The following is a 26,905-nucleotide window of genomic DNA, read 5'->3' on the forward strand; positions in this document are numbered from 1 at the left end:
GAACGCAGTTTCTCTGACTTTGGGGACCTCTACACTAGGTAGGGTATGCAATACTGTACCGGGACACCACATCTGTATCTGTTATATCCTTTATCTATCCTAGCATCACCTATGATTTCATTCATTATTGATCTCCACCACCGCCATGATTTCCTAGTCCAGCAGTTCATCTTACAGATAGTGGGGCCTGAGTGAGGGGCGCTGCGCTCTTCAGCTATGGTCCGGCGGTGGCGGCTAGCTGCTTTAGCGTGGGGCTAAAGGGCTAGCTGCTTTGAGCCCCCAGGAATGACAGGGCCCAGGGCAGCTGCCCCTTTGGGCCCTCGTTAAAGACGGCCCATCCTCTGCACTCAATGAGTGACTCAAACATTGCTTATAAAGGGGTCTTTTAGTGTCTGTACGGTTTGAGAAGTTCTGGAAAGAGAATGTACTCTGTGAACGGGCACAAAGTATAGACATTTCCATTGCTTTATTCTAGAAAAAGACTAGGCGTATAAAATTTCCCAGTAACTGCTGAAGGCCATCTGATTTCCTTTGCAGTTGATTTGACTTTTTTAAGACACTGACTGGAAGAGGTCACATGAAAGTCTGAGAGAGCAATAAAAACAGTAATGATGCTGGCTGCAGCTCATCTATATTACCGTAACAAAAGATGCATAGCTTATTCCATGTATATATCTATACACTGATCAGTCAGAAAAATAAAAGGACCTACCTTATATTGTGTTGGTTCCCTTTGCAGCCAAAACAGCCCTGAGCCATCAAAAAAATAACTTTTCAAGCCCTGTGACGTTGTCCTGTGGTTTCAAGAGATTAACAGCAGATCTTTTATAGGGGTATTCCTATCTTATAAAGTGATTGTATATAACTAGGATATTTTATTACTTTATAATCAATGAGTGTCTAACCTTTAGGATCCCCACTGATCAGGAAAAATCCTGTCAGTTGTAAGTTTGGTATGGTGTGTCCATGTAAGTTTGCTATGGTTTGTCCATGGATTGGACTAATATTTGTGTTTGTTTCCCACAAACACTCAATCAGGTTGATATCTGGGGATTTTGAAGCCCAAGTCAATACCTCGAACTCTCGTGAAAAGTTTTTTTGTGGTGGAAGACTGCATTGTCCTTCTGAAAAGGTCCACTACTATTAGGGAATACTCTTCCATCAGGGGTGTACTAAATGTGGAACAATGAGTGTTTTAATATGGTCATTAAAAAAACTTTTGACATGTTGATCAGACTTGCAAGGGTCTCAGTCTATGCAGAGAAATGTACGGACCTCTGGACCGGCCAGGGAGTGGAACACAATGTCACCCGCTTCTGACAAGTCAAAAGTTGTTTTTAATGACTGTAATGCTTTAAGTAATTGGTACGTGGCTGATGGATAATCAGCCCAACACCGACATGATGTAAAAGAAACAGTAATTTATCAGGTTAGGCCATAATTTTCCATTAAACAAATATAATTTGTTCAGATGCTCTCACGCTCATTGTAGGCGCTTTTATCCGTGGACAGGTATTATCATGGGCAATCTGCCTGGTCTGTGGGTATGGACCCCCATATGTTGCAAGCTGTGGAGTACTCTGTGTGCTGATGCTTTTCTGTTATAACCGGCATTAAAGGGGTACTCCAGTGGAAAACTTTTTTTTTTTTTTTTTAAATCAACTGGTGCCAGAAAGTTAAACAGATTTGTCAGTTACTTCTATTAAAAAATCTTAATCCTTCCAGTTCTTAATAGCTGCTGAATACTACAGAGGAAATTGTTTTCTTTTTGGAACACAGTTTCTGCTGACATTATGAGCACAGTGCTCTCTGCAGACATCTCTGTCCATTTTAGGAACTGTCCAGATCAGCATATGTTTGCTATGGGGATTTTCTCCTACTCTGGACAGTTCTTAAAATGGACAGAGATGTCAGCAGAGAGCACTGTGCTTGTGATTCAGCAGAAAGCACTGTATTCCAAAAAGAAAAGAATTTCCTCTGTAGCATTCAGCAGCTAATAAGTACTGGAAGGATTAAGATTTTTTAATAGAAGTAATTTACTAATTTGTTTAACTTTCTGGCACCAGTTGATTTAAAAAAAAAAAAAAAAAAGTTTTTCACCGGAGTACCCCTTTAACTTTATAAAAAAATTGTGAAACATTGGCTTGTCTGTGGGATCAGACCGGACAATCTTGACCTTGTGCATCTGTGAAAAATAAAGTGCATATTTGGAACACCCCACAAGACCTGCTGTTTTGAAGACCTTCTGAGCAAGCCGCCAAGGCATCACAGTTTCATAATGCCCATATTATTTAGCTTTGAACACATCAACATCAAGGACTGACTGTTTACTTGCTGCCTAACATATTACTGCCCTTGATAGGTCCTATTGCCATGTGATAATAAATATTGTCAATGTTATTTACATCCCCTGTCTATGGTTTTTAAGGTTTTGGATGACCTTTCAATATAGGAATAGTGAAATAATGAAATAAAAATACTCTAAATTAATAACAATAACTCAAAACTTAGTATTTGTAAAGGGCATTTTCCAGTGAGTAAAATTAAGAAAGAGTGTCAGCTAACTACCTGCCACTGGGGGAGAGATTAAAGTGGTACTCAGTGGAATAAAAAAAATGTTTAAATCAACTGGTGCCACAAAGTTAAATAGATGTGTAAACTACTTCTATTTAAAAATCTTAATCCTTTCAGTACTTCTCAGCTGCTGGTTACTACAGAGGAGGTTCTTTTCTTTTTGAATTCATTTCTGTCTGACCACAGTGCTCTATGCTGACACCTCTGTCGGTATCAGGAACTGTCCAGAGCAGGAGAGGTTTCCTATGGGGATTTGCTTGTACTCTGGACAGTTCCTGACATGGACAGAGGTGTCAGCAGAGAGCACTGTGGTCAGACTGAAAATAATTCCAGAAAGAAATACAACTTCCTTTGGAGCATACAGCAGCTGATATGTACTGGAAGAAATAAGATTTTTAAATAGAAGTAATTTACAAATCTATTTACCTTTCTGGCATCAGTTGATTAAAAAAAAAAGTTTTCCACCAGAGTACCTATTTAAATGGGTATTCTGGCATTTAAAAATAACTCTTATATTGCTTGGGCTGTAAAGAGAAGGACAAAATTTATAGTTCTCTACCCTGCAAGTTCCACTGCATCCCCTGCTTGATCTGCTTCGATCCTCCGGTGCTTCTGTCTTCTGCCTGCTTCCAAGAGCTGGGATCCAATCACTGGCCAAGATACGACACTGGTGCTGTCAATGATTGGCTAAGTGGGCAGGTACTGCTCCAAGCTCTTGCAGGCGCTCAGGAGCACCATAGGACTGGAAGCAGACACAACAGGAGCTGCAGCTTGGCCTACAGGGGAACCAGGGGTAGGTACCGTAAGTATAGCATTTTTTTCCTTTTCTTTTTTCATTTTAAAATGTCAGAGTACCCATTTAAGAAATAGAATGGGACTTTTTCCATAAACACAAAAAGGTTATCTAGAGTAGTCAACACCTTTAGGGTGTTAATATAGCATATAAGTGACATTTTCTAGGTTGTATTTATGTTTTTTCTATATTTTTTTTCTTGCAAGGTTAGAAAAGAAGCAAAATATAAGCAGCAGGTATCTGTGACGCAGGCATCATACAACCATTGAACTAAATACACCTTAAGCTAACAGGGAGGGTGAAAGGTAGCAGTGTTTGAGCTGAATCTGTGTTTTTAGATGAAGCAGTACCTTTTGAATGAAAGCACGCTTATACCGGCTCCTTAAGAAGTTTAGACTACAGAGCTGTCTCTAAAAACTGGCCCCCCTTCAGCTGAGTCCCATATGTTTCTCTTGGCATCAACTCTGTGTCTGCTTGGCTGGCGTTAATGCAGGGATATTAAATTGATGAAACACAGAGCTCTTGATCCTTTTCAGTGGGGCTTCTATTTAAGTAATGGCAGGCTAGGGCTCTGTCAACCACCTGCAATTGTCCAAGAGAAAAAAAAAAAAAAAGGAGGGAGTTATGAAAAGTGAGCGAATAGGAGTGGATGAGAGGAAAATTCCTGAAATCATTTCCAGTCTTTTCAGACAAGAGAAGTAGATACATCCCGAATTTCTGACTACATTATGAAGGAGGCGGCTAATACATAACTGAGTCCAATGACAGTTTCACATAAAACAGAAGTAGTAATAATAGTACAAGACACTGACATATTTTATCACTAACAATGAGCAATTTATGTGTAGAAATTATTGTTAAAAATAAATGATAAGGAGTAATACTCAAAGCAGTTACCTCATGTTATCATAGATTATAAATCAAAACAAATTATATCAACCAAACTGATCTTTTGTAATTCTGTATTGTAGGACAGAAGGGATAAGCTCCACTGGGAAAACATATGCAAGTAGCCCTCCCCTAAAAGGATGGGAGGTTACTCTAGTGCCACCTATTTGCATTCTCCTCAGGAAAATCACGCAATTGGATGATTAAAAAATTTGTGGGAGTGCTTCTTTATTTTTCTATGCAAACATTTGTATTGATTATTGTTATTGTCAATGTGATTGTCCAAATTAGGGCCGCTGTCAGGGGGGTACAGCCAGTACTCCAGTAAGGGGCCCAGGCTCCCAGGGGACCCAGGCCCCTGCTGCAACCCCCTGCAGCTGCCGCAGCACAGAAGCGGGGGACTGCTGTTTACACTGTGGTCTCCTACTTCCATGGTCAGTCCAGGATGCATTAAACTATAAGTGTGTCTTACCGACGTGCCTATAGTTCATTGCGGCGTTTGGGCTCGGCTGATTGACAGAGGAAAGAGCCATTGGCTCCTTGCCCTGTCAATCACTCTTGTGGGCCTCCCACATTATGCAGGTGCCGACAAGAGGCCCAGGCTTCCGTCCTCTGTGCATCATGCGCTGGAGCACAGACCGGAGAAGAAGACAGAAAAGAAGAGGCCATGGACCGCGCGGGAGCCCGGTAAATATGTTTTTTGTTTTATTTTTCTATTGTTACCTAAGGGGGCTACTTATTCCTACCTAAGGGGGCTACTTATTACTACCTAAGGGGGCTACTGATTTCTACCTAAGGGGGCTACTTATTCCTACCTAAGGGGGCTACTGATAACTACCTAGGGGGGGCTACTGATAACTACCTAAGGGGGCTACTGATTACTACCTAAGGGGGCTGCTGGCTATTACTACCTAAGGGGGCTGCTGGCTATTACGACCTAAGGGGGCTACTGATTACTACCTAACAGGACTACTGCTATGACTACCGAAGGTGGTGCTGCCGGCTATTACTACCGAAGGGGGCTACTGATTACTACCTAAGGGGGCTGCTTGCTATTACTACCTAAAGGGGGCTGCTGCTAACACCTATCTAAATGGGGGCTGCTACTACTACCTAAAGGGGGGCTAATACTATATATGGGGGCTGCAACTATATACAGGGGGACCTACCTACAGGTAGTAACCCCTACTTATAGGGGGCTGCTACTGCATACATGGAATAACTATCTACAGGGGGCAGCTATCTACAGGGTGGTACCTCCCTACTCTGGGCACCTGTGTAATGAGGGAAACTATGTGAAGGGACCTGTCTGCTTTCTGGAGCGACCTAACTACCTAATGGATGGGTATGGGCCTACCTACTCTTCCCCAATCCACTTATCTAGCCACTCTATTATTATTCTATGGAGCGTTATAGGTACAGGAGAAGTGCGGAGCCTAAAATGTTTGTCTGGCAGGTTCTGTGGAGATGAGTTGTGAAAGGAAGATGTCGTCATGACGTTCTGGGCCGGAAGTAAAAGAAAAAGGGAAGTGAACGACTCCGATCAGAGAAGAAGTCACCTGCTGTCACACCAAACTCCAAAAATTAGCTGGACAAAATTAATGGTCCCCTTAACTTAATATTTGGTTGCACACCCTTTGGAAAAAATAACTGAAATCAGTTGCTTCCTATAACCATCAATAAGCTTCTTACACCTCTTAACCGGAATGTTGGACCACTCTTTCTTTGCACATTGCTCCAGGTCTCTCTTATTGGAAGGGCGCCTTTTCCCAACAGCAATTTTAAAATCTCTCCACAGGTGTTCAATGGGATTTAGATCTGGACTCATAGCTGCCACTTAAGAACTCTCCAGCGCTTTGTTGACATCCATTTCTTGCATATAGCCAAGGTTTTCTGTTATTTTGAAAGTGTAAAGGATGGAAGTAAAATCTAATTTTTGTTGACATATTATAAGAATGTCTAATCTGTAATTTGATGCCTTTTGGAGATTTTTCCATCTTTCCTTGGCTTCTTTATGCACATTAATACAAATTTTTACCTGGGGTGCCCAAACTTTTGATCCCCATTGTAGATATTAGATAAATTCTGCCTTTTTTTAACTGCTCCAATGCGTGAAGATAGTACTTCTTTTATGGTTTATATTCCAGATGTGGATGTTGTCAAAACACAGATAAGTTGCTATGTTCATACAATTTGTACAGGTACTGTGTTTGGTTTGAGAATATTGGAGATTGTATACAAAAGGTTTAGGATACCTGGAGTAGAGTTCTTCACATGTGTTCAGCATTCTTGAATACTCTGTTATTTTATAGCTACCGGTAGTTTAAATTATGAATCTAAAGTCTACAGCTTATAAATGTACAGGTTAATATGAAGTATTTTTATTGGTTCTCAGAACTAAAGATATATTGAATGAAGTACTGATTAACACTATAGTCTGCATTTAGAAGATGGATATAATTTGAATTTTAGTGTCCCTTTAAGTACACACAAATTTTATAGTTTTAAGCTGAGTGGGGATGGCAAAACTTCTCTTCCCCTGGCATTGACTAATGTAATAGATATATGTTGCACAAAGAATAAAACATTTTCCTTTGGTGTTAACTGTTTTAGCCTTGTGTTCTCCTAATAAGGTTGAATGGCTTTTGCAGACAATGGTCCAAATGTGCCAACTTGTATGACACCTATTTTGTTACATGGCAACTCCTCGTAATGGTTTACTCCAAAAAATGGAAAGACATGTATTGGCATACACTGGCATCCTGCCATTCTAATATTGCTGTACAGGAACAGATGCAAGACCTTCATACAGTGACTTCTTCCAGAATAAAGCCTGCAGGGTTCAGTTATTTCAGACCCTGGCACTACTAAAGAAGAGTATAACACTGTAGTAGCCACAGTTATACTAGTTACATAACATTTGAGAAATGTCCTACCAATAAAATAGAGTAAATGATGGAAACAGATGACTTTATTATTTCAACGAAGGCTTAGTCATAAACTTGTGCTGCTTTACCTGAAAGAAACTTTGAGAATGAGCAAGGCAAAACATGTGGTTGAACAGTAAAGTCAACAAAAGTAAATATTCATTGGCAAACCTAGATCTTGACAGTCCTCAGGGAAGGTGCTATTGAATAGTAGACAATACAGTATGGATCAAAAGTTTGGGCACCCCAAGTAAAAATTTGCATTAATGTGCATAAAGAAGCCAAGGAAAGAAGGACAAATCTCCAAAAGGCATCAAATTACAGATTAGACATTCTTATAATATGTCAACAAAAGTCAAATTTTATTTCCATCATTTACACTTTCTAAATAACAGGAAAAAAAATTTTTGGGCACCCTGCAGAGTTAATATCTTGTACTGCCTCCTTTGGCAAGTATCACAGCTTGTAAATGCTTTTTGTAGCCAGCCAAGAGTCTTTCAATTCTTGTTTGAGGCATCTTTGCCCATTCTTCCTTACAAAAGTCTTCCAATTCTTTGAGATTTCTGGGATGTCTGTCATGCACTGCTCTTTTAAGGTCTATCCATAGATTTTCAATTTGGTTTAGATCAGGAGATTGTAAAGGCCATGGCAAAACCTTCAGTTTACGCCTCTTGATGTAATCCCCCATGGATTTCGAGGTGTGTTTAGGATCATTATCCATTTGTAGAAGCTATCCTCTCTTTAACAGCTTTTTCACAGATGGCATCAAGTTAGCATTCAAAATTTGCTGAAATTTTATTGAATCCATTTTCCTTCTACCCGTGAGATGTTCCCTGTGCCACTGGCTGCAATACAACCCCAAAGCATGACTAATCAACCCCCATGCTTAACAGTTGGACAGAGTTTCTTTTCATTAAATTCTGTTCCCCTTCTTCTCCAAACCTACCTTTGCTCATTCTGGCCAAAAAGTTCAATTTAAACCTCATCGGTCCACAGAACTTGATTCCAAAATGCATCAGGCTTTTCTATATGTTCATTTGCAAAGTTCAAATGCTGATTTTTGTGGTGAGGACATAGAAGAGGTTTTCTTCTGATGACTTTTCCATGAAGGTCTGAGGTCCCCGTTAATCCCTAACTCCCATAGAGAGGATGAGATTTTTATGAGAGGGTGGGAGGCCCTCCAGACAGAGAATTCCCTACGTCTCATCAGATATCTGTTAGAATACGAAAAAGGTTTTCTGCAAAAAACAAGTACCCAGTTAGAATCAGAAATACAACAGATCCAAAGGTTCACGAGTAACCAGGAGTACCAAAACCTGGAAGTCAAACTACAGAAGAATTTAGAAACTTATGAGAACGAGATTAAGGAAAGGAAACACAAAAAGTATATTCGGGATTATACCGACTTTTCCACAGGGAAGATTTATATATATAAAGAACGGAACCTTAGAACTAGGTATTCACCGTACAATATAGAGACGAGGGATAACTCAGAAACAGATACTTCAGGAACAGAGGGATACCTGTCAGACTCCAGTAACCCGGGGGCTGGTACCAAAAGGAAATTCAAAAAGGGTAATTACAACAGTACAGGCAACAAGAAAAATCCCTACCAACGCCCACACAATCCTAGACCTAACAAACATACACAAGGATGGGAAATGAACCCTGGACATGGTTCTTCCTTCTCTGCAGCCTCCTCACATCAGGGGGGAGTCACCCAGGCAGCATCAGGGCCACACATTTCTGCCAATACAACACAGAGACCACATTTGCAGGGAGGACCTGGCCCTGCCATACAGGGTGGTCCGACGCTCAGAAATATGGGTTTAGGACAGTCACAGGGTCCTCACATGGAGACCCAACCGGGCCTTTTGAGACATATGACACCAATGCAGGTATCAACCTCTACTCCGCCTTTTTTAGGACCACAGATGGGGACTATGGGAGGGAAATTAGTAGGGCTGCAGCCACCAGTGGGAATGCACACACTCCCACATGTGTTATCAGGAGCTCCCACACCACCACCCTCTCACCAACCTCCCCCCCAACCACAGATGCTATAATATCCCAGGTCACGACCACAGTTAATAACACTATGGGGATGCAGATTTTCAATCTATCAACCCATATTTTATCAGCAGCAGAGAGGAGCCTCCTGTTGAGGGGATTGTCCTTCACCCCTACACCCAGGTTCGATGAATTTGGGTGGATGAAGGATATTAACCTCTTCGCGAGGAAATTGGCCCTCCACAAGTGGCATTTATGACATGAGAATCCTCTTAGTGAAGAGAGAAGAAGAGATTCAGCCACGGTTGAAACCTTGTATGATCTCTTATGTGAGAACGAAGGAGAAGAGGTGTCGGTAAATGCACCCTTTACAAATTTGAGACAGAGATCAGTGATGACCCCATCTCTTGCACAATATCCCAACATTGCCACTTTCGTTAACCTAGTGACCAATGATATCCAGTGCATTAGACCACAGAGTAGACGCATTCATTCCAACCTTACCTTTGAAGAACAGGAAGCCCTGCAGAACCTGCAAAGGAATGACAATCTGATTATTAAATCATCGGATAAGGGCGGTAATATTGTGTTGCTAGATAGAGAGACCTACGAGGATATGGTCCATCGTCTTTTAGACGATCGTGACACATACAAAATTCTACCCAGTGATCCGACACAACTATACCTTTCGGACCTGAAGTCCTTGCTCGATAGAGCCAGAGCTGAGCATCTGATCACTGAGAAGGAGATGAAATACATTTTTAATCCTCATCCTGTGATCTCTACTTTTTACGCCCTCCCTAAAACCCATAAGCCAATTAATCCAGTAAAAGGACGCCCGATAGTCTCGGGCACCAACAATATTACACAGGGAGCCAGCGTTTATGTAGACAGGATCCTGGCCCCATTTGTTACCTCCCTCCCATCATATTTGAAGGACACGAAAGACACGGTGACTAAGATTAATGATTTGAGTGTCACACCAGGCACCTTATTAATGAGCCTCGACGTTAAAAGTCTATACACCAATATTGAGCACCAATTAGGTATCACAGCAGTTAGCACTTTCTTAACTACACGTAGTACTCACTTTCAGAGGCATAATGATTTTGTCACTTCACTTCTAGATTTTGCACTCACTCACAACTTTTTTCTCTTTGGGGGTACCCTCTACTGTCAGGTGAAGGGTACCGCCATGGGGACCACGTGTGCACCTTCTTTTGCTAACCTTTTTTTGGGGTGGTGGGAACGCACTATTGTTTTTGGGGAACTTCACCAACACTACACTGAGCACATTTTATTTTGGGGGAGGTATATTGATGATATTTTGATTTTTTGGGATGGGGACATTACTTTGTTTAGGGAATTTGTAAGTAAACTCAATGAGAACACCATTGGAATGAGGTTCACCTCGGAGGAGGGTGGCAAAAGTATTAATTTTTTGGACATTACGATATCCATTGATGACAATTGGAAGATTCAGACTAACATATATAGGAAGCCCACCTCTACCAACAGTTTCCTTCAGTGGAATAGCTGGCATCCGGGACCTCTTAAGCGGAGTATACCGTATGGCCAGTACTTACGAGCAAAAAGGAACTGCTCACGAGAGATAGACTTTCAGGCTGAGAATAGGAACCTCATGCAATGGTTCGTTGATAGGGGTTATCCCAAGAAACATATGCAACGAGCATATAATAGAGTCAGAGCTCTGGATAGGACTGAACTGTTAAACTCACAGAAGAATGCTGATCGGACAAAGTCATAAGATGCATTGGCACCTTTGATGGCTACGCCTCACGGGTAACAGAGATACTCAATCGGCACTGGCATGTACTAAGGCTCGATGCCGACCTACAAGAGGTCATTGGCAGTAGACCCAGTATTACGTATAGGAGAGGGGCCAACATCAAGGATATATTGGTACACAGTCACCACAAAAAAGAGGAGACAACAACAGGTCAAACCTGGCTACCGAGTCCGCCCCCCGGTTCATACCCATGTGGCCATTGTACCATGTGCAGATATATGCCCAGGATTAAGAAATTTCGCAACCCAAGCGATGGTAGAGAATATGATGTAAGGCAGTTTTTAAATTGCAGTAGCCGCAATGTTATCTATGTAGCCACGTGTACTTGCCCCATGTTATATGTAGGGAAAACCACACAAGAGCTAAGAAAAAGAGTCGGCAAACATATAAGTACAATTAGGACGGGGGCTGATACCCCATTAGCCCGCCACATCAGGCTGAGACATGCGAACAAACCTGACATAGTGAAATTTTGGGGCCTTCGCCAACTTACGTTGGGCCCACGCAAGGGGAACATAGACAGATTATTGTTACAAGAGGAGGCGAGATGGATTTATCGCCTCAATACTAAGAACCCACGTGGTCTAAATGAGGACTTTACATATACTGCGTTCCTTGAGTGATAATGTATTACACTGTATTATTTAGGAACCCCATCTGATCGATGCTTCCAGACGCCACAACAATGCTTGGGTATATAGGTTGGTTAACCTTAATGGATATAATTCTCTCTTAGTTAAATAAACCTCATGACATTGATAATAATGTAGTTACTTACCTGGGGGTGGCTGTCCGTGTGGTGGTGTGGCGGGTTGGATTGAGGTGTCGTGGTTGGTACATGGTTGGCTGCGCCTATACCTGTAGAGACAATATCACCTACTGGCTAAAGTCTTCTGGAGCCAATAAAGGAGCCTAATAATGGCTGATTAATACTTACCCTTGTTGTCCTTGGGGGAGGGATGCTGGGGGATGGGGTGGAAGTGGAGTCCGCCGGAGCATCGGGTAGACTGTAAGGAAGAGAGCATGTAGGAGATTAGCGATCTTGGATCACCATGAGAATCAAGGATTTAAAATTGATAGATTGGCAACCTATTATACAAACAGGAAACATATGTAGGTATACACTTATCGTGAGGACATATCATCAGGACCACGTATCCATCTGACTTAACTGTGTGAACAACAAATGAGTGCAGCCTGTTTAGATACCAGGAGCCCATTGACTACATTTCATATTCTGTTTGTAGAACAGCAGTAATACATATCCCCCCTCCCCCCCCCTATATCATCATTACCACACTATACACTGGCTTTTCCTGTGTTAAAACAAGCCAAAGGGCTGAGTTATGGAGTTTCTCCCTGATGGTCTCTACTTGGATGCCTACAGTTACCACCTTGCATCAGTTATAGGTTTCAACAACAGCCAGACAGACACATATAGAACTGACCACCACCCTACATCAGACATAGCCTTAGAGATCAGCGCGATCGGCACACATAGAGTTAACTTTGTAGGTTCACATAGTAACAGTAAACAACCCAGATCTGCTCACCTTGTCACGGGAGTGGGGCCCTCTGACATGCGCAGAGAGGGCTGGAACTGGGGCTATCGGTGAAGTTTTCCCGCATGCGCGAAATAACGCGCAAGTACGGGACTAAGCATTGAGCTCTCGCGATAATTAGGAGGTAAACAACGGCCACATGCCAAGATTGGCATGGGATTGGCCGCGGTAATATCGCGAGAAGCGTGACTATGACGTCTCGCCCGCCGATTGGCCACTCCAGGGACAGGAAGTACCGGCCATCAGAGCTTTTATAAATACCTGTCGGGGACAAAGGTGATTCGTCACTGAAACGTCGGGGAGGCCTGTGGTCCGAGTTTTAGTTAGCGTGGCATAGGGGATCTTTAGGAATAAAGGAGTGAGGGACAGCTGAGCACCAGTGGACACTGGAATCACCAGTGGTCCATAGAGTGGAGTTGAATACATGCGCATCTGCCTCTAACACCCTCTAGTGTGTGAATTCCTTCACACTTGATCACATACATTCCCCTTCCACTGCAGATTTTAACTTTTTCTTTGGGGTCACATATTTTAATTAATACTAATAAATTAAATATTTTATAGGGAGGGTTCTAGTGAGGGTTGTCCCCATAAGGGGGTCACCCCTTATAGGTTGTTAATGTCAAATTTGCCCTGAATACTCTCAGGGACACTTTTTTGAGTTTTGACTTTTCCATGAAGACCATATTTGTACAAGTATCTCTTTATAGTGGAATAGTGTACCACAACTCCAGTGTCTGCCAGATCTTTCTGGAGGGATTGTGCAGTCAAATATTGGTTTTGAATTGTTTTTCTCACAATCCTGCGAGCTGTTTTGTCTGATATTTTTCTTGGTCTTCCAGATCTTGCTTTAACTTCCACTATTCCTGATGACTGCCATTTCTTAATGACATTCCAAAAAGAGGATATTGACATCAAAAACATTTTGCTATCTTCTTATAGCCTTCTCCAGCTTTGTGAGCGTCAACTATTTTCAGTTTCAGATTTCTAGACAACTGCTTAGTAGAACCCATGGTGCTGATTGTTGGGGCAAGGTCAGATGAGTCTGGGCATTTAAAACCTTTGAGATTGAGATCACCTGGTTTTCCCAGATGATGATTGAAAACAATCCATGACACTGGCAGGTCTCAGCTTTGCAAAGGGGGCAGTGCATGCTATAAATTCTGCAGGGTGCCCAAACTTTTGCAGACACCATTTTTTTGTTCTGTTATTTTGAAAGTGTAAATGATGGAAATAAAATCTAATTTTTGTTGACATATTATAAGAATGTCTAATCTGTAATGTGATGCCTTTTGGAGATTTTTCCATCTTTCCTTGGCTTCTTTATGCACATTAATAATTTTTTTTTACCTGGGGTGCCCAAACTTTTGATCCCCACTGTACATACCTGGGGGTATATCTTACTGGTGCCAAGTAAAAAAATGGCAAATGTTTAATATTTTTTTTATTCTCTAAGTAAATATAACATAAAATGTATCCCATACCTTGTTATTGACCACATGACTTCAAGAATACATAGGCGAAAGGAGAATCTGTAAAACATTATATGGATATAATATGTCAGTGATTTGACCTAGATCTATATACGAACAGAGATGAAAGTATACTTCTAAACTATTGTTTGTTTGTTTTTATACTAATTTTAGGCTGGAATGATACGTACAACAGATGATGAATTTTTCATTGAACCTTTAGAGAAAGGCAAACAGAAAGAGGAAGAAGAAGGAAGAATACATGTAATATACAAAAGATCAACGAAAAAAAGGTTGCCGGAAGATATCCCCAACAGATCAGGTCAGGCAATAATGATTCTGTAAATCAAAGCTATATTTAAATTACATTGACTTTTCCATTCCCTATGTAGGTAGATAATTGTAATTTCATTATGACCTTGAAAGACATACCAACTGAATTATACAGTACTGTCCTCTATAAATATCCTTAGACCAATCCCTCTATCTATTAAGAGAGCAATGGTCCCATCCATGTGGCTCCAATAATCAAGTGTGCTCAAAGAGAGGGTTTTGTTTCTTCTGGAGAAGAGCTAACTTGCAAACATTTACCCAGGGATCATTGCCTGTAAGACTTCCTATGCCAACCTACAGTCTCAGTAAGGAGAAATAATAACTCTTGGAAGCTATTTTGGTTAATTCTATTTATTCTGTTTACTATATACTTCTTGTGAATCCCATTCTGTATTGTGGCTGTAGGGTGACAGGCTGAATATTTGTCTGAAATGGTAGGTGTACTCTAAAAACAGATTCTGCCAGTGGAATTTTGAATTTTGTTGGTATAGAGGAATTTTAGCACATTTTGCTTACAAATGCTTTATTTCCAGTTCTCATACAATATTCCTTAACTTAGTTTAAAAGGTAAAACAAACCTTTTGACATGTTTTAAGGACTGTGTAGAGACCCTGATGGATTGCTAGAACTAGCAGAGAGAAGCACGCGGCTAAGTGCTGCTTTTCCCTGCTCTCTTTGCACCAGCTGTGAGATGGCCCTCATTACTTGAGAGACTGTCTTGACCATTTGGCATAGAGCTGGTAGAGAACACTCTTAGCTTCATCTTCTCCCGGCTTGTTATAGTAATTGGTCAGGGTCTGGACACTCAGACCCGGACTGATCAAAACTTTTCAGTCCTTAGGATATATCAAACACTTTGTGAAAACACAGTGACTCTTTAAGGCAGGACCAGCATACGATAGTTAAAAGCATTTATCCAAGACTTAAATCTTCAAGTCTCAGTGAAATGTTATCCATAGGACAGTTGGTAAACACATAGGGCAGTCAAATGTGTTTCAAACATATGTCCTAAGTCATAGATTCTGTGACAAAGAACGTGTAAGTTGTTCAAAGCACATTATACTGCCGTATGTGTGTAGGCAACTGTCCTATGGCTTACGTTTTTATGGAAATTTCAAGATTAGTTTTTGAATAATGTTTTTATCTATTGTGTGCTGGACCTTCTATTATCTTATACTACTCACGTAAGCTGGTCAGTGCACTAAGGGATATTAGTTTAAAAGTGCAGAACTCAAGAGTCCATCTGGAAAAAACTTTGAAGATGCTGCAAAGCTACACTAGGGAATCTAGCAGTTGAATCATCATTGATCAGAAAGTAATAGTGGAAAAACTCATTAGGGTACGTTCACACGTACACAGATATGATGCGCAGGATTTGATGCACATGATTTTCTGCTGCAGATTTCAATGTAAGCTAAATGACTGAGCACAGTTTCTAATCGACAGTTACAAATCCTGCACATCAAATCTGCGCAGCATCCTGTACGTGTGAACATACGCTTAAAGGGAACCTATCATGATGAAAATTCTGTCTGATCTGCCAGCCTATGTTATAGAGAAGGGATAGTTGAGTATATTAGTTCTGCACAACTTGTAGTCTCTCGATCATGTTTGGTGGGCAGTTCCCTTTTTAGTAATTGACAGCAATCTCTCTGTGACTAGAGGGAAAACACATCCTTTGTAATCTTTTCGTTTGGAAAATAGAAACTTTCTTAAGAAATGCCTTCCTATCAAATATGATTAATTAGGCATATGTTAGGGCTAGGTTTACACTGTCGTTGTGCACTGACCTGTTCAGGGTCCGTTCAGGAACGGACCCTAAACAGGTCGGAACACAACTGACACTGCCGGGTCCCGACAGATCCCATAGACCTGAATGGGGTCCGTCAGGTGTCCAGTATTTTACAGGAGTTGATCAAAATTTTTTTCATAGAAGATGCACAATTTTTTTCTCTGCCCAACTCCTGTCTTTCTGATAGACTGGCGCCAATATGCACGAGCTCTAAGTCTTGTTATACATTGCACATTTATTTTCTTTCATTTGTCATATGGACAAGGATTAACCTTTTAAATAGTTCTTAGAATTTATACAATAACATTTCTATGATATAGCATTCATTTTTAGCTGTGTATAAATGTTGCTTCTGGACCAAACTACCCACATTGAAGTCAGTGTATAAAATTGTCTCAACATTAGCTCCTACAAATCATCAATTTTTTTCCTGCTTTTGATGATTCACCACCTCAGACGCTTTTGTGACTAGGGTTGGCCAAATCCCAGGAGTAAGTTAGCCAATGTGCCTAGAAATTTGTTGCAGGATCCAACGCTTTTGGTTAGTTTTTTATTAACGTCTATGGAAGTTCTTATTGTTTAGCTATTAGAAAATATGCCATTTGTTATTAAAGAGCCAAAAGGAACTATTTTTTAGCGAAGGTGCTATTATCATAGGAGAGACCACCATGTTTTGATCTTGATTCCTGTGACATATAGAGGATGCATCTAGGAAATATACAGCAGGCTTCTTAGGAATCAAGATTGTAATGCTGCAATGAGACAAGGTACAGTATTAATTGGGTTATTTCTAAATCCTTGAGTGGTATAATCTGTATTTCAGTTAGTGTACACCTTATTATGGATGGTAGACTTTACTTTAGGTCAAGTCTATCTCCTGCAGAGTGAAGAAATAACAAGAAGAGCTGGTTCACATGAGTGACAACATGTAGGTTTAGACATGAAAACCATGCTGATTTCCACATCAGAGTCCATGAGAATATGCCATAACATTTAAAACCTGCATCTTTCCATGCAGGAAGAGAAGTGACATTACATTGTCTGAAGTTTTTTCCCCTATTTCCCATGAAACTCAGCACAGGTTTTTGGACTAACTAAAGTACAAGCAGTTTATAAAGTGAAGCCACATGAAATCATTATGATGCAGAAATCACTGTGGTTTCTCTGTCAACCTCTATATATGTTTTTTTTATCCATGTGAAAATGGCCTTTGGCTATGTTAATAAAGGTCTGATTTGTCTTAGACAAATCTACTGTGGACTTTTAAAGAATCCATGTGTAAGGGTCTCGGCAGGTGGTGGATCCTCTGGGCCCGTGTGGATGCTGATGTGAGCCGTGCCAGGGAGCGGAGTCTAAAGTGCCACTGGTTTTCACCAGAGCCCGCCGCAAAGCTGGATGGTCTTGCTGTGGCATGCTGCACACAGGTCGCTACCCCTGCACAACTCTTGCCCACAGGTTGCTGGGATGCGGCATGGCACAAAATGAACTGGCAAGAGGTCAAGGTAGCAGTAGGTCAGGGCAGGCGGCACAGGTGCAGGGCCAGGTAACGGAACAAGGATCTGGTACACAGATATCAGGAACGCAGAAACACAGTAGCTTTCTCTAGAGAACAAAGGCAATAAAGATCCGGCAGGGAACAAAGAGAGGAGCTCATACTTAAAGACAGGGTGCAGGTGTAGACACTAAATTAAATGAGTAATGGCCCTTTAAATGTAAGAGCTCCAGTGCGTGGGAGGAGGGGCATGCGCGTCCTAGGAGGTGGGGGCATGCACGCCGGGGCTGCGAGGACAGGAAGACCAGGGAGGTGAGTGACGGGCTGGGATTCGCATGCGGGTGCGTCCATGACAAGAGGACATGCGGGGACATGACAAGAGAGCGTGTCTGGCCGGAGCGCAGATGTTACACCATGTCAGGAAGCCAAGTCTGAAACTCAGATTTCTGCTGCAGATATTCCAGTGAAACTGCAAGTAGTTTAGTCTTATTACAATTCAGAAATCTAAACGTGTGAACATAGTCTAAAGTTGACATCATTGCATATTTTTTACTGCATGACTTGTGTACACAATTTTTTAATCGTCTACAATATTCCTAATTTTTTTTGAGAATATGTTCATTGTATCATTGGATTTAAGCGTAATTAACTCGAAATTGTAAATGCAATAATATGATAGGTAACACCAAGTCTTAAAACAAATTGGATGGTAATGTTCTCTATGTGTGATGCAGTAAAGAAAACCGCTTGTTGAAAAAACACCTTAGTCATTATTAATGCGTGGAAGTAATTACCTCTTAACAATGTAGAAGCTAGTAAGTGAGCCTTTATCTTCATGATTTCTTTCAGTCAGAATTCTTGTATATATGACTTAGTTGTCATGACACTGGGTGGCAGTGTCTTTGTCACAGGTGGGAAACACGCACAAATAAAGCATGATTTGAGTGTTGCTCCTGGTTGCTTGGGAATTCCAGACCATAGGGCAGAAGCCAACACAATAGACCGTCTAATGAGCCTCCTCTGCGTTAGTCCATACCGACGTCCTGTAGATAATTGAGAAGGAATTCATCAACTTAATATGCCTGAAATACAATGTTTGGGAACTGACTGTTAAGTAGATTGTTGATTTTTTTTTTTATCTAAGAAAATTATTTGTTTAGAAATATAGAAAACAATTGACCAAGGTTGGCATGTCATACTTTGTTGAAAGCATAAAATGCTACCGAAAGCATCTGTACCAGGAAAAAATATACAGTATCTCCTTTTAGGCAGAGCAGGAAAAATTGACATGACATTATGGCATAAAATTTTAAGATAACCCATAGATCAGTAAAACCACCTAGCTCATGCAGAGGAGACTTACAAGGTCCCTCTGTATGGAATACTATCACAGAAACAGATTAAGAGCGCAGATGCAGTGGCTTTCAAACAATAGCAGAAGGCATGTGACATGACTGGTACCAAGCTGTCCAAATCCTGAAAAAGTTATCAGGAGCACTATGGTGCATGTAAATATTTATATATTTTGGTAGGGAATAGATGAATTAAGGATACTAATTAATTCAGTTGGGATAGGAATATGATCATTCAAAATAACATATTGTTGTGGTGGAAAATGTATCTTTTACTGTCTGGAATACCCTAAGGCAGCATATGATACTATCTGCCCCAACTAAACAATGCAATGTATGTGCCAGAGTGGCACTAGGCATGTCTTGAAACTCAGACATTGGGATGTGTTGCATCATAATGGAGTATATGGGGTTCATTTGGGTTCTCCAAAGTGTGTCAGAGTTCTGACCCACACTTTTAAAGCTTCGCCCAGAAGTCACCTGTATTAATATGAAGCAGTAAACATTTAAAAGATGCAGTGTATCTAGGGTCAGATATATGACATGGTTGTGCATATGTTATGAGTTTGTAAATCCTGTGCCTCTCAAGACCTCCAAATAAAGGAATCGATTCAGTTGAGCTACCAGGTAATAATGCTGAAGTCAAGGACTTCAATTCCTTCATAATTTCAGCAATAACTTAAGAAGAGTTTTCAAGGGCAGTTTTTCCTGCTGAACTCACAAAAGAGTTTATGATAAAGTTTAAAAAGTTTTCCTTCAAATCTTTTTTTTTATTTAAAAAGAGTTAATTGTCACCACAAAAAATGTGTGCTCACCTTTTTTTGTTTGTTTTTACCCCAGCCGTGTCCACATATAACTTATAAAAAGATTGCCCAGACAGCCCTTTAAAGGGTTACTATCTTTTATAAAAACTTTTGACATGTGGCCCAGATGTGTCAAAAGTTTTGATTGCACTGGGTCTTACTCCTGAGATTCGCTGTAATCACGAGTTATAAGCCCTGAAAGTTTGCAAGCCACTTCCCGGCTGTCGCTGTAGAAGTCAATGTAGCAAAAAGGTTGCATCTGCCAGCCTGGGAATTAAGCGCAATGCCGCATACTACATCTCATAACTAGCAATTTCAGCGTGTCTCAGGAGTGGGACTCAATGCAGTCAAGACTTTTTATGTTTGGGCAACATGTCAAAAATTGTTTATTTTTTAATTTTTTTCATAAATAATAGTAATTCTTTAAGTTTCCCAAACACAGTATGGGCAAGGTAAGAGGGAGACTCGTGGTTACATGAAGAATGTTGGCCAAAAAAACAAACAAACATCTGGAGTTAGCTAATCCACCCCACTGTGCACATCTTAGCTTGGACAGGTTTTATAATGGGGAATATATATATATATATATATATATATATATATATATATATATATAATTATTGGTCTGAAAGTCAGGGACTTAGAATTTTTAAATGACTATAGAAATAAAACATACTGTAGCTAGAGAAACTGGGAGTGAGTCGAAGCAAACCTAGGATTTACAGTTGTACGCTGTACCAATTAACATGGATAGCAATGTTCCTGTTACTGACAGCTGAAATGATTTCACGTGATACATCTCTGTCACTACACAATACAGCTTTTGTAAAAATGTAGAGAAACAAGGACAGGAGGCCTTAACTAACACAGAATGGCCAAATATCAGACAAAGGGGGAAATGCAGGCTTTGACCCTTTCCTGTATTAAAACATCACATCTAAATGTGGAGACAAGCAGCTAATTTCCCCTTTTTTCAGAAATGGACGTGTGATCACTCTTCTCTAAGAGGCTGGCCAAACAATGCTTTTCATTGAATCCCCTGTAGGAGGTAGAGCCGGCCATTTGAAGCTTTCAAAGGGATCCCGCTGTAGTGGTTGGCCCTGCTTTTCACAACCTTGTGCAGCAAGAGTTGTTTAAGTGTTATAGAGGTCAGTCTGAAGATCTTTTTACCACCCATTATTCTATTCTGTGGGAAATTTGGTTTGGCAAAAAATGAGCCACTTAGCCAATTTTCAGAAAGAGACTTTCAAAAAAATTTCTCAACAATGTCTGGAGGATTTGATAAAGTGTTTTACTGAAAAGGACAGCATGGAACCAAAACAATTCATTTTTGTTTGTGACTTTTCTTAACTTAAGCCCCTACTGTCCATACAAAGCTCATAACAAATCTTGTAACCCGTTGTCTAAAAGTGGTTATTAAACTCAGGCCATACAGTCAGGGCTCATTTTTAAAACACCCCAAACCCTGTCTTGTTGCTGCTATTATTACTACATTAGTGTTGTTATTTTACTTGTACTTTTTCATATTGTAAAACCATGTTCTGTCTTCAGTAGCAGTACTTTGTACAGTTATATTTTATGTCAAAGGTATATATTTTCAGAATAAGTCTTCAGCTAATACATTTTTCTGAGTAGTCACCGCCTGACATCCCTCTTCCAACTTGTATAACTGAGGATATCCCACTTTTAATAAATATCTAATGTCTCCTTAGAAATCCTTTTAAAGGAAATTGTTCTCTTTCCATCTTAGCTTGCTTGTTTCCAGCTTTCCTCTGTAGACCACCCTGAGGTACATGAAACCATCTCAGATTTCATCTGCTATAATATTATCTCCAGAAAAGTTAGATTAAGAAATGTACATTTGAAAATCCATATGTTTTCATTATTAAACTAACTCTGAGTAGGGATTAGATTCTGATGATCCTTTTATTAGTGGGAAAGGCAGCTATTGGCGTCTGTCTGGAAGCAATGATTCTGCTACAAAGCCTCTGCTGGAGAGCGAAGCGGTGTGGCATAGCCATAGCACAGTTTTTTGTGAAGCAGTCATATTTCAGGATTTATTCCAAAATCTCATCTTATTTTGTTTGTAGGCAATTATTTTTTTCCCTTTTGAATCGAACTTATATAACGCTGAAATAATGAAGCCTAAGACTCTTGCATAGGCATGAGCTACAATATTAGACAGCAACATTATAGCTGCTAACCATCCTTATTCAAAGGCGCAGTTAGGCTATGTTCACACCGCAGAATAATTCCGCTCAGAGATTCAGCAGCAGCAGAGTCCCATTGATTTCAATGAGATTCTGCTGCTTTGTTCACTTTCACATGTTCAATGTTTTTGCGGATTCTGCAAGAAAATGCATTGCTGCCTATGAGACGGTGCATTTACGAGCGGTCCTAGTGGCTGCCACTTAGTCATATGTGCGGGGTACTCCACCCACAGACATCTTATACCCCCGATGATCTCTGTGCAGTACCCAGGATTCTAAACAGTATGTTTAGAACCCTGGGTTTGGGCGGCTGGAGACGTGACATCATGCCACGCTCCCTCGTGATGTGATTTAGAATGCTGGGTGCAGCACTGGTGCTGCTGGTAGATCACGTGGGGTCCCTGCGGCGGGACCCCCGCGATCAGACATCTTATTCCCTATTCTTTGGATAGAATATGGACATGTATTATGTTATAGTGATTATAATAATAGTCATTTTTCTTACCCTAATGTATGACTATGAATTTGTGAGGGGAAACACATTGGGTTGGGATGTTTTTGAGGTTTGATTGCTTTGATCATCCCCCCCCCCCCTTAACCTAATAGTGTGTAGGAAATTAATCAATTAAATTAATAGGGGGTCTGAAATTACTCTCATTATATCAGTATTTGCAATTTATCAAAACCTATGGAGGAAATAGGATTGAATGCCTACTCATCAACTACAACATCCCGTTTCCTCTTTTTTTTCTGGTCAATCTGCCTATTTGTGTTTTTGAATAAGTCAGTCCTATATTGAATCTGGATTACTTTTATAGGGGAACTAGCTTACTAAAACTATTTTCAATAAATTGTATTGATTCCTTATAGGAAAGTTATATAGACAGGCAGTCTATAGGAAAAGATGTGCTGTTTTCATGCCACTGTACTTTATTACAACATTATGCCACAGTATGCTTTTAAGATTACTCTGGGCACCTGAAAGGTCAATGTGGGGATATGTAAAATGTGATGAAACGTGCACGGCTCGCTCAAGGATACAGCCAGGGATTTTTTTATTGGGCTTTCAATCTTCCATCTTTCTGGATTGTTCACAACTGCTCTGAGATATATGAATAAACAAAGTTAGATGCATTTCCATCTGTTCTCTTGTTGTTAGTGATCACACTGTTATAGATTTTTGGTTATGATACACTACATACTTTTTCTAAAAACATTTATACTGGAAACAGTTAAGCATATGATATAATAATTTATCTGGCTATCTTTTAAACATCTGCTTTCCAGGTGTAAGGGGCATTAAAGACAATTTATTGCTATTACAGTGGCATGTTATGTATAAGACATATAGCTGAAACATATTAGTCACAGAAAAACAGTTCTTCTACATTCTCAAATGAAATCAGCAAAAGAAAGTGCACCAGGTTTCTACATATTAAAGGGGTACTCCAGTGGAAACTTTTTTTTATTATTATTTTTTTTATCAACTGATGCCAGAAAGTTAAACAGATTTGTAAATTACTTCAATAAAAAAAATCCTAATCCTTGCAGTACTTATCAGCTGCTGAATACTACAGAGGAAATTCTTTACTTTTTGGAACACAGTGCTCTCTGCTGAATCACGAGCACAGTGCTCTCTGCTGACATCCCTGTCCATTTTAGGAACTGACCAGAGCAGCATATGCTTGCTATGGGGATTTTCTCCTACTCTGGACAGTTCTTAAAATGGACAGAGATGTCAGCAGAGAGCACTGTGCTCGTGATGTCAGCAGAGAGCTCTGTGTTCCAAAAGGAAAATAATTTCCTCTGTAGTATTCAGTAGCTAATAAGTACTGGAAGGATTAAGATTTTTTAATAGAAGTAATTTACAAATCTGTTTAACTTTCTGGCACCAGTTGATTTAAAAAAAAAAAAGTTGTGCACCGGAGTACCCCTTTAAAAAATCTTAATCGTTCCAGTACTTATTAGCGGCTGCATACCACAGAGGAAAAAAATACAAATCAGGGATCACTGCTAACTGGAACAACATATTAGATTAAAGGTATGAATAATAAAATGATTGTGACTCACCCAGTGCACGCAATGAACCCCTAATGAGCCACTTAAACATATGATAATAGAACTATCCTCCACCGCTAAGGGTATCCAATCTAGGGATCGACCAACATTGTTTTTTTAGGGCCGATACCGATAATCTGTGGAGGTTAGGGCCAATAGCCGATAACTTATACCGATATTCCAGTATAAATTATCGGCTGTTTATCCCCCCGCGACACATCTGCAGATCATTGATTTAAAGCAGGGCGCTTTAAATCAATGAACTGCAGCGGCTTTTGCGGTGCCATAGACCGCCGCCGCCGCCCGCTTCTCTCCCCCTGCCTGTCAGGGGGTCCTGAGTCCTATCACTGCCACCGCGATCGGTCTGGATAGACTCTAGGTACATTCGTAGATAATGGCCATTATGGAAAGAAAAAACATATATACCAGCGCTCAGAGGGTAACTAACATGGGCTTAGAAATTACTGTTGAATATTGGCCTTCACTTACTCCACAATGGGGGGATGCAACCATAGCTCTGCATACCCCCCTCCAAGTAAGTGTTTCACTTAGACACCAGATTCTCAGCAGGGCATCCATCACAATGAACAAGGAACTTGCTCCAGTCAATCCAAAGTAGGATTAGGATTTTTTTTTATAGAAGTAATTTACAAATCTGTTTAACTTTCTGGTATCAGTTGATTTAAAAAAAAAAAAAAAAAAGTTTTCCTCCGGAGTACGCCTTTAAGGGTTGTCCTATTGTAAAATATCATATTCATTATATAGAATATAAATTAATTGAGTGCTGGTGGACACATATGCTCAGTCATTTTCCCCACAACCATGTCTCTAGGTAGTGATTCTCTACCGACTGCCAACCACTATCCAGTTTGTCAGGGAAGGAGCAGAGCCTCTGTAAAAGTATGGGGGGGGGGGGGGGTCCGAACGCTGGGACCCCCTGTGATCTTCTGCCTGGAACTCAGGCTTTCTGCATAAATGAAGTGTGTCGACCATGGCCAACATGTCCTCCCCCATGTATCTCTATGGGAGAGTCGGAGATACACGAACTCTGTATCTCCGGCTCTCCCACAGAGATGCATGGAGTGGGCATATCATCCACAGCTTTGTGCCGTGGTTGACACACTTTATTCATTCATAGGCGGGAGATTGCATGGGGGGTCCCAGCTGGTGGACCCCTGCAATCTGACCCTTATCTTCTATTTGTTGTTTGGTTGTTGTTTGTTTTAATATACTGGATAACTCATTTTGACTTACAATGACATGTAATTGAGAATGTGAGAGCAATAACACCAAATTTAAGACATCTGTTCCCCATTCATACAGTACCTAAGACTTAGTAAAACTGAGTTACATGACGTCAGGGAGGGAAAATGGCTAATTGGGCCTAATTTGAATATTTACACTTAGGGATGTACTCACCTTTGTTGCCAAGGATTAGACATTAATGGCTGTGTGTTGAGTTATTTTGAGTGGACACAACATTAAACACTGTTATACAGGCTGTGCATTCACCACTTTACATTGTGGCATCATTACTACAGCGTTGTCACATGAAAATATATAAAATATTAACAAAAATTTAAATATGTGTGATACTGTATGTCCCCTCAACATACGATGGTAATTATTTCCAAATGAACCATCATTACTTGAATCCATCATATGTTGAGGGATCCGTGCAATAATAATATACAAAGTTATACTCATGTGTCCCCGCCGCTCTGGACCATCACCGCTGCCCTGGATCGTCACTCTCCATCACCTTCATCACGTCCTTGGGGTGTCCCCTCCACTCCAGACCACACTGATGCCCTGGATCGTCGCTCTCCATTGATGTCATCACGTCGCTGCGCACGCTGCTCCTATTGGATAACGGGACTGCGTGCACAGTATCGTGATGATGACAAAGGAGACCGACGGCCATGCAGCTAAGTAAAAGGGCACAGGGAGAAAAATTTAAATAACCTTCTGCTCACCTACTCCCGGTCCCTGCAGATGCTGTTCGTGTCCGTGCTGTCCGGTGTCTCCTCTTTACCATGCAACTAGTAGGACCTTTCCCTTTTCAGCCAATCACTGGCTGCCGCTGTGCCACATGTCAATGTCTTTTTCGTCTGCAAACACACTAGGTTTCCCGGATCCGGTGGGAGATTTGAAAACTGCCCGGGAAACCCAGTGTATTGCTGCAGTACAAAAAGCTACCTACAGGTGGGAGAATGTGACAGGGGGAGGGGGGGGGAGAGAATGTGACAGAGGGAGATGTGATGGGGGAATGTGATGGGAGGGGGGGCAGAATGTGGCAGGGGGAGGGGGAAATGTGACAGGGGGAGGGGGGAATGTGGCAGGGGGAGTGGGGGAATGTGGCAGGGGGAGGGGGGGAATGTGGCAGGGGGAGGGGGGGAATGTGTCGGGGGAGAATGTGACGGGGGGAATGTGAAGAGGGGGGGAATGTGGCATGGGGAGGGGGAATGTGACGGGGGGTGAGATGTGATATGGGGGAGAATGTGGCAGGGAGAGGGTGGAAAGTGACATAGGGGGAAAATGTGATGGGAGAAGATGTGACCATGAGAAGAGAATGTGACAGGGGGAGATAGAAATTATATTGTAATAGAGAGAAAAAAAAAAGCAGGCCACTCACCAGTAAGTTTCTTTCTTCAGGCTTTATTCATGCCGAAAATACTCACATATAAGGGGGAGACAATACAGGGAAGAGCAGGGGGGTACAGTGGCAACAAGCTCCGTTTCGCACACTTAAGTGCTTCGTCCGGCCATATCAGATAGAAATTAAATGGGGAGATGTGAAATGGGCGATGGGCATAAAATGAGTGGACA

At 41.0% G+C, this 26,905-nt stretch overlaps 1 protein-coding gene across 5 annotated transcripts in view; it reads left to right on the top strand.

The window, feature by feature from the left end:
• ADAMTS3 (ADAM metallopeptidase with thrombospondin type 1 motif 3) overlaps positions 1 to 26,905 on the top strand; it is a 224,222-nt gene that overhangs the window by 88,078 nt on the left and 109,239 nt on the right. For all 5 annotated transcript variants that reach the window (XM_056567992.1, XM_056567973.1, XM_056567982.1 and 2 more), the window contains exon 4: positions 14,211 to 14,358. In XM_056567992.1, the coding sequence (XP_056423967.1) occupies positions 14,211 to 14,358 (148 nt within the window). The remainder of the gene's footprint in view (positions 1 to 14,210; positions 14,359 to 26,905) is intronic.

This window comes from Hyla sarda, chromosome 1, assembly GCF_029499605.1.
Source record: "Hyla sarda isolate aHylSar1 chromosome 1, aHylSar1.hap1, whole genome shotgun sequence".
Taxonomy (NCBI): Eukaryota; Metazoa; Chordata; class Amphibia; order Anura; family Hylidae; genus Hyla; species Hyla sarda.